This window comes from Cebus imitator, unplaced genomic scaffold (genome assembly GCF_001604975.1).
Source record: "Cebus imitator isolate Cc_AM_T3 unplaced genomic scaffold, Cebus_imitator-1.0 Scaffold94, whole genome shotgun sequence".
NCBI lineage: Eukaryota > Metazoa > Chordata > Mammalia > Primates > Cebidae > Cebus > Cebus imitator.
Genome location: NW_016107409.1, coordinates 5,508,052 through 5,516,664, shown reverse-complemented (window position 1 = coordinate 5,516,664; position 8,613 = coordinate 5,508,052). Strand labels below are relative to the sequence as shown.

General features: G+C 47.7%; 1 protein-coding gene across 1 annotated transcript in view; it reads right to left on the bottom strand.

The window, feature by feature from the left end:
* Nucleotides 1-8,613, bottom strand: part of LOC108309488 — a 17,757-nt gene that overhangs the window by 6,983 nt on the left and 2,161 nt on the right. Inside the window, exon 2 of the mRNA XM_017535863.2 lies at nt 8,088-8,149. Coding sequence (XP_017391352.1) covers nt 8,088-8,149 — 62 coding nt within the window. The remainder of the gene's footprint in view (nt 1-8,087; nt 8,150-8,613) is intronic.

The following is an 8,613-nucleotide window of genomic DNA, read 5'->3' as shown; positions in this document are numbered from 1 at the left end:
AGACGGGGTTTCACCATGTTGACCAGGATGGTCTTGATCTCTTGACCTCGTGATCCACCCGCCTTGGCCTCCAAAAGTGCTGGGATTACAGGCTTGAGCCACCGCGCCCGGCCTAGCTTTTGTTTTTAGTTGGAGAGTTGTTGCCAAATATTGGAGAAAATTATGAGAGTTAACGATCTAGCCTAGTCTACAGATAAGATAAAAAACTTAAAAACAACACACAGGGTTATAGTTAATGACTGGCGAGTTAGAGTTTTTCCTTAGAAACAACCTTTTCTCTCTACAGTGCTCATATAGGAATCCGATTTAAAAACCTTTTGAGGCTAGGAAGCCAAACCAAGACAGCCTTTTTTTTTTTGAGACATGGTCTCGCTCTGTTGCCCAGGCCACAGTGCAGTGGGACTGCAGCCTTAACTTCTAGGCTGAAGCCATCCTCCCACCTCAGCCTCCCAAGTAGCTAGGACTACAGGAGTGTGCCATGCCACCTAATTTAATTACTTATTTAATTATATTTATTATTATTTTTTTGAGATGGAGTCTCACTTTGTCGCCCAGCCTGGAGTGCAGTGGTGCGATCTCGGTCACTGCAACCTCTGCCTCCTGGGTTCAAGGGATTCTCCTGCCTCAACCTCCCAAGTAGCTGGAGTTACAGGTGCACACCACCACACCCAGCTAATTTTTGTATTTTTTAGTAGAGACGGGGTTTCGCCATGTTGGTCAGGCCAATCTCAAACTGTTGACTTCAGGTAACCTACCCTCCTTGGCCTCCCAAAGTGCTGGGATTACAGGCATGAGCCACTGTGCCCAGCCTATTTATTTTTAGATATTTTTTATTTATTTTGAGATAGAGTCTCACTCTTGTTGTCCAGGCTGGAGTACAATGGCGTGATCTCAGCTCACTGCAACCTCTGCCTCCTGGGTTCAAGTGATTCTTTTGCCTCAGCCTCCTGAGTAGCTGGGACTAGAGGCGTGGGCCACCACGCCCTACTGATTTTTGTATTTTTAGTAGAGAGATGGGGTTTCACCATGTTGGTCAGGCTGATCTCCATCTCCTGACCTCAGATGATACACCCGCCTTGGCCTCCAAAGTGCTGGGGTTACAGGAGTGGGCCACCATGCCTGGTCTATTTTTTAAATGAAATGAAATTAGAGATGGGAGTCTAGCTATGTTGCCCAGGGTGGTCTTGTACTCTTGGCCTCACCCTCCCCACTCCACCTCCCAAAGCATGGGATTATAGGTGTGAGTCACCATACCTGATCCTTCTGGTGGGTTTCGAAGGTAGAGACTCTAGGTCAGATTTGCTGATGGATTAATGTGGGAGATATGGCAAGTTAACCGCTCCCTTTTCTTCCCTTCCCTTCCCCTCCCCTTTTTCCTCCTCCTTCTCTTTCCTCCTCCCTGTCCCCGTCTTCTCCCTTCTTTTTTGGTTTTTGAGATATACTCTTACTCTGTCACCCAGGCTGTAGGACAGTGGTGCAATCTCAGCTCACTGCAACCTCCACCTCTTGGGTTCAAGTGATTCTCCTGCCTCAGCCTCCCGGGTAGCTGGGATTGCAGGTGTTCACCACCATGATTGGCTAATTTTTGTATTTTTAGTAGAGATGGGGTTTTGCCATGTTGGTCAGGCTAGTCTTGAACTCCTGGCCTCAAGTGATCCACCAGCCTTGGCCTCCCAAAATTCTGGAATTACAGGCATGAGCTCCGGTGCCTGGGCCACACTCTTTTGCTTAAGGCAATTTCTTCTTCCATTGAAAATACATCCTCTGGTTTCCCTCCACCCTCGATGGGCTCTTCTCTCAGACTCCTCTGCCAGCTCTACACCAGGTGCCTTGAAATGCCCCAGACCTCTGTGTGGGGAGTCTTTTATGCCACACCCTTCCTAGGTGACGCCCTAGGTTTTCAGGGTGAGTCACTGTACTGGTGACGCCCAGATTCCCACCTCCAGCCCTGGTTTCTTCCAAGTGCTCCAGATTCACATACTTACCTGCTGACTTGATGTCCCTTCGTGGATGTCAAACAGGCAACTCAAAAGTCAACTCTTGATCCTCTCCCCTGCTCCAAACTTCCCCATCTCAGTAAATGCATCATATTCCTTCTGGCTGCATAGGCTTCAAACCTAGGAGTCATCGTTGAATAGACCCTCTTTCTTGGCTCCTCAGTTGAGCTTTCAGCAAGTCCTGTCACTGAGACCATTCACACATATTTAAAATCTGTCCTCCTCTTGCCGGCTTGGCTGCACCTTCTGATTGAAGTTGTCACCACTGCTCCCTGGACTTCTGTCCTAACAGCTCTTCCTGTTTCCGCTCCTACTGCTCTAGAGTCCATCCTCTTCTTCCCTCTAGAGAGAGGCTTGTCTGACCGTCCCCTCTGCAGTGGCTCCTCCACAGCCCCTGCTGTTACAGGCTGGCATGCTCTTGTAGGTTTGCTTGTATATTTATCTCTTTTCTGCCTCCACTAGAAGGCAGAGGTTCTGGCTGTCTGGTTCCATGCTGCATTTCAGAGCCTAGAACAGTGCCTGGCACATGGCACGTGTTGAGGAAATGAGTGAGCAAAGCAGAGTCAGAATCTGAGAATGCTCTCTGTCTGCCTTGGGGCTAGAGGAACTCTTCCCCCTTTTTTTTTTTTTTTTTTTGAGACGGAGTTTCGCTCTTGTTACCCAGGCTGGAGTGCAATGGCGCTTTCTCAGCTCACCACAACCTCCGCCTCCTGGGTTCAGGCAATTCTCCTGCCTCAGCCTCCTGAGTAGCTGGGATTACAGGCACACACCACCATGCCCAGCTTATTTTTTGTATTTTTAGTAGAGACGGGGTTTCACCATGTTGACCAGGATGGTCTCGATCTGTTGACCTCGTGATCCACCCGCCTCGGCCTCCCAAATGCTGGGATTACAGACTTGAGCCACCGCGCCCGGCCGGAACTCTTCCCTTTTATTTTTCCCTCCATGCTTCTGCTCCACTGTCCTTTCTGTTTCTTGGCTTCCTCAGTGTTTGGTTTGCCATGGCGCCATCTTGGTCCCATTTCTCGTGTTCCGCTCAGCTCAAAGCAGTCCACGGGCTCAACTCTCCATGTCCCAGGAAGGGAAAACCCACTTCACTTAGGTCAAGTGTCCATTTTCCATCCCTCTGTCCCCACCCCAATCAGCAAAAGCTAGGGGCTGTGGGGAGAAGGAAGCCAAAAGTGTCCCTGGCCACCAGCAGAAGGGGGATCTACAGAGGCAAGCCCGTCCCCAGCTCTTTGAGTAAGTGCCAGTCACCCGGAGGTGGACCCTCTCTCAGGGCCCTGACTTGCAAAGCTGAGGACCAGCTTGCTGTCAGTGGTAACCCTGAGCAGCCAGCAGCTTCTGTCTGAGACATTTCCACATGGGTATGCCCTAACTCCAAAAAGATGAGTGCTCATCCTTCCTTCCCAGGAGGTACTGATGTCAGGAAGAGCCAAGAGTGCAGTCTTGGTCTGTAAGGAGATGGCCCTTCCTGTATCCTGGGGTCTGCTCACGGCGCCAGCAAGCAGAGATTCCTTGGGAGCCACCTCAGCCCTCCCACCCACTGCTGTCCTCTCTCCCTGCCCCCATCTGTGTAAGGATCCTCTGATTTGTTCACGTAGTAAGCTGTGTGTGTCGAGGGGTGTCTTTGTCAGATCTGCTCCTTTTCTCTGAATACTTTAAGGACTTTGTCTTTGACATTCTGTGATTCACAATATTTTGCATAGATGTCAGTTTTTCCTCATCTCTCCCCTGCCGCCTCTATGGGTTCTCTCAGCCTGAGGTCTTTTATCTCTCTTTAATTCTGGGAAACTAACCTCCATTCTGTCTTTGAATGTCACCTTCTCTCCATATCTTCCCTTTCCTTTTGCAGCTCCTATTACCTGGATATTAACAGTTCTGTGTCTGTCCTTCATGATTCTAACTTTTCAAAATGTTTCTTTTTTTTTTTTTTTAAATCCTTTCCTTCCTATCAGAATTTCTCAAATTGATCTTTCATTCTTGCTAATTCTTTTCTTGGCTGGGTCAATCTATTCCAGGAATTCTGTTCGGTATGTCAGTCTTGTATTTTTTATCCTGACCTTTCCACTTGAGTCTTCTGTATGGTTTGTTGTTTAACTTGTTCCAAACCTCTGGCCTCCCCAGCGACTCTACATCCTCTTCTCCATCTGTTCTCTCTCTAGATGCTCTCGGTGATTTGGAGGGGGAAGCCTGGAGCCCTGAGCTAGTCCGGCATGGAGAGAGGAATGGAAAGCAATGTCCCATTTGAAGAGGCAGATTTACAGCCGGCTTCTGTAATCTAGCTGTTTTTCGTTTGTTTGCTAAATCTCTGATAGTTGAAGTGTGGTTTGTCCACCAGTGATCTCAGCACCACCAGGGAGCTTGTTAGAAATGCGGCATCCCAGCCCCACCACAGCCCTCCTGAGTCAGACACTGCCGCCACACAAGCCCCCCAGGGGAGTCATATGTTCCTTCAAGTTTCAGGAGCCCAATTCTACAATGAAATATATTTTTATGGCCGCGCGCGGTGGCTCACACCTATAATCCCAGCACTTTGAGAGGCTGAGGCGAGCAGATCACCTGAGGTTGAGAGTTCGAGATCTGCCTGACCAACATGGAGAAACCTCATCTCTACTAAAAATACAAAAAAATTAGCTGGACATGGTAGCACATGCCTGTAATCCCAGCTACTCGGGAGGCTGAGGCAGGAGAATTGCTTGAACCTGAGTGGCGGAGGTTGCAGTGAGCTTGGAGTTGAGCTTGGAGTTGCAGGTGGAGGTTGTGCCACTGCATTCCAGCCTGGGCAACAAGAGCAAAACTCCATCTCAAAAATAAATTAATTAAATTAAATACAATTTTATAATTAGGAAAAGGATAGTTTCTTTTAAATAGTAGGACTTCCCCAATAAGTCAGCTATCTGTATTTCTGGCCTGTTGGGCTAGACGCCAGAGACCATTCTGCATAGAATCGTACCTCCTTGAACTACTACTGGGCATTAGGGTGAGGATTCCTCTTCCCTTCTCCCTACCAAAGAGACAAAATCCTCTTAAACATATCCGGCAGCAGGCCGGGCCCAGCGGCTCACCCCTGTAATCCCAGCACTTTGGGAGGCTGAGGCAGGTGGCTCACTGGAGGTCAGGAGTTCGACAGCAACCTGGCCAACATGGGGAAACCCCATCTTCACTAAAAATACAAAAGTTAGCTGGGTGTAGGAGTGTGCGCCTGTAATTCCAGCTGTTCGGGAGGTTTAGGCAGGAGAATCGTTTGAGCCTAGGAGGCAGAGGTTGTTGGGCCGAGATAGTGCCACTGCACTCCAGGGAGCTAAAGCGTGAGAATCTGTCTCAAAAAACAAACAAACAGCCTGGGCAACAAGAGCAAAACTCCATCTAAAAAGCAAGCAAGGGAAAAAACCAAAAAATTAACCGGGCATGGTGGCAGGTGCCTGTAATTCCAGCTACTCAGGAGGCTGAGGGAGAGAATTGCTTGAACCTGGGAGGCAGAGGTTGCAATGAGCCTAGATTGTGCAACTGCACGCCAGCCTGGGCGACGGAGTAAGAGTCTGTCTCAAAAAAAAAAAAAAAAAAAAAAAATGTAGCCAGGTGTGCTGGCTCATGCCTGTAGTCCCAGCTACTTGAGAGTCTGATGCGAAAGGATCATCTGAGCCGGGGAGGTCGAGACAGCATGAGACTGCAGTGATCCGTGATGACTGAACAGGGTGAGTCAGCTCGTGGGCAGATGCCCGGAAGCCTTTGAGAGAGGGAGGCCACTCAGGAGGGGTGGGGGGGCTCAGGCATTGTTAGTCATATTCTTATTCTCATTTCCTGCTGCGGTTTTTTTTTAAATCTCTCTCTGCCGTTTCCCTTGATCTCACCCATTTCTTCTCTTTCTACCTTATTATCTTCCCCCCTCAGAAAGCATTATGATTTTAGCAATCATTTGTCTCCATAATCCCATGATAATAAAATGTCCTCATCAATTAATACGCTGATTTAAACTTTTTTTCTTTCACATCTCTTTTGAGAACTTGAAAATTGCTGCCAGATATGTTTGTTTATTTTTATTTATTTATTTTGAGGTGGAGTCTTGCTCTGTTGCCCAGGCTGGAGTGCTGTGGCACAATCTCGGCTTACTGCAACCTCCGCCTCCCAAGTAGCTGGGATTACAGATGCCCGTCACCACACGTGGCTGATTTTTGTATTTTTAGTAGAAACGGGGTTTCACCATGCTGGCCAGGCTGATCTTGAACTCCCAACCTCACGATCCATCTGCCTCAATCTCCCAAAGTGCTCAGATTACAGGTGTGAGCCACCACGCCCAGCCACCATGCCCAGCCACCTGCCACCTGCTAGTGTAGAGAAATGAGTAGACTTAGACAAGCACATGGGCTTCCTCTATAGCAGCCTAGACTTTGACACTGAGACTCCACGAGTCTGGGCCACTTCCTCCCACAAGTGTGAAAGGAAAATAAATCACAGGACCCCAAAAATCACTAAGCCAAGGGAAAAGAAGTCAAGCTGAGAACTTTCAGGCAAATCTGCCTCCCATTTTATTTCCTAAATAAGATAGCTACAAAGAACTTAAAAAAGCAGCCAGGTGCGTTGGCTCACGCCTGTAATCCCAGCACTTTGGGAGGCTGAAGCGGGCGGATCACCTGAAGTTGGGAGTTTGAGACCAGCCTGACCAACATGGAGAAACTCCGTCTCTACTAAAAATACAAAATTAGCTGGGCGTGGTGGCGCATGCCTATAATCCCAGCTACTGGGAGGCCAAGGCAGGAGAATTGCTTGAACCCAGGAGGCGGAGGTTATGGTGAGCGGAGTTCACGCCATTGCACTCCAGCCTGGCAACAAGACTGAAACTCTGTCTCAAAAAAAGAAGAAGAAGAAAAAAAGCCACCTAACTTTCTCATAATTTGCCCACAAGGAAATTCCTAATTCCACAAGGAAGGGCTGATCAGAAGGTTAAAAGAATGCAACTATTAGATCTTATCCACCTATGACCTGAAAGCCCCATCCCTCGGCTCAAGTTGTCTTGCCTTTCTGGACTGAACCAATGTTCATCTTACACATACTAATTGGTGCCTTGTGTCTCCCTAAAATGTATAAAACCAAGCTGTGCCCTCACCACTTAGGGCACATGTCATCAGAACTTCCTGAGGCTGTGTCACCCGCACGTGTCCTCAACCTTGGCAAAATCAACTTTCTAAATTGGTTGAGACCTGTCTCAGATACTTTGGGTTCACATAAGGAAACAGGAAGCAGGAATCTGGTGTCTGTATGTTTTCTGGAGCACAACGTAAGCACAGTTCTAGGCTGCGTTTGTCCTGTGAACCCTTCCTTTCTGGCTCCCCTCAGGTACTGGCACTCTCTCCTGCCTTCTCTTTCTTTATTTTTCCTTTTTTTTTTTGACACAGAGTCCCACTCTGTCACCCAGGCTGGAGTGCAGTGGCACAGTCTTGGCTCACTTCAACCTCCACCTCCTGGCTTGAAGCAATTCTTCTGCCTCAGCCTGCTGAGTAACTGGGACTACAGGCGCATGCCGCCACACCTGGCTAATTTTTGTATTTTTAGTAGAGATGGGGTTTCACCATATTGGCCAGGCTGGCCTTGAACTCCTGATCTCATGATCCACCTGCCTTGACCTTGGGCTCCCAAAGTGCTGAGATTACAGGCGTGAGCCACGGCGCCTGGCTCCTGCCTTTCTTTTCTAGATCCACCCTCCCAATGTTGGAGTTCCTTAGGGTTTGGTTCTCGGGACTCTTCTCTGTTTATGTGTTCTCCCTAGATAGTATCATCTATAAGTGACTTAAATAGCTCTCATAATGCTAAAAAAAAAAAAAATACATTTCCGTTTCTAACCTAGATGTCTCTGAATTTCAGAATAAGGTAAATGAAGAATTCACCTTTTTACACCTTAAGTTTGAAATGCTGGTGATTTATTGTTGGAAATAGATGCTTGGTACCGCAAAGAAAAATTAGTACTGAGACTTTAAAGGATCTTTCAGCGACGCAATTTTTACTTCCTGGACTGCAGGAAGGGTACCCTTACCAGCCATCATGCCACAAGAGTACAATGAACAAAGGAAAACACACAAATGTATCCCTTACATATCTGGGGTCGTCCTTACTCCTGTGTCTGATCTCCGTTGGCTGGAGCCAGACCTCACAATCTAAGCTAAAACCCAATTGGTTAATAACTCAAAACTTTTCTAAACATGTAGAAGCAATGGAGAGCTGGGCCATGCCTGTGAGCACGTCCAGCACAGATATCTTGGTTAAAGTACAAGGACATAGAATGTACTATGTGCCTGTAAGCATGATATGTCTAACAGCGACATAGGATAGGTCTTAACAAAGTTATCAGCACACCTATTCTTTAACAAGAAAGGAAACTTTAAAAAGGAATTTTTCTACTCCCCACATTTAACCAACAGCCTTCTTGGTTTTTCACTTAGCTGTATCACCGCATCTCATTTAACTCAATGTTTGTACACCTGAGTTCTACTCGCTCTCCTAAACTTGCTCCCTGCTCCATCTCAGCCAGTGGTACCACCAGACCCCGTTTCCTGAGCTAAGTGCCTTCCTTGACACCTTCCTCTCCCACACTGCCTCACCTGATCTGTCACCAGTCCTG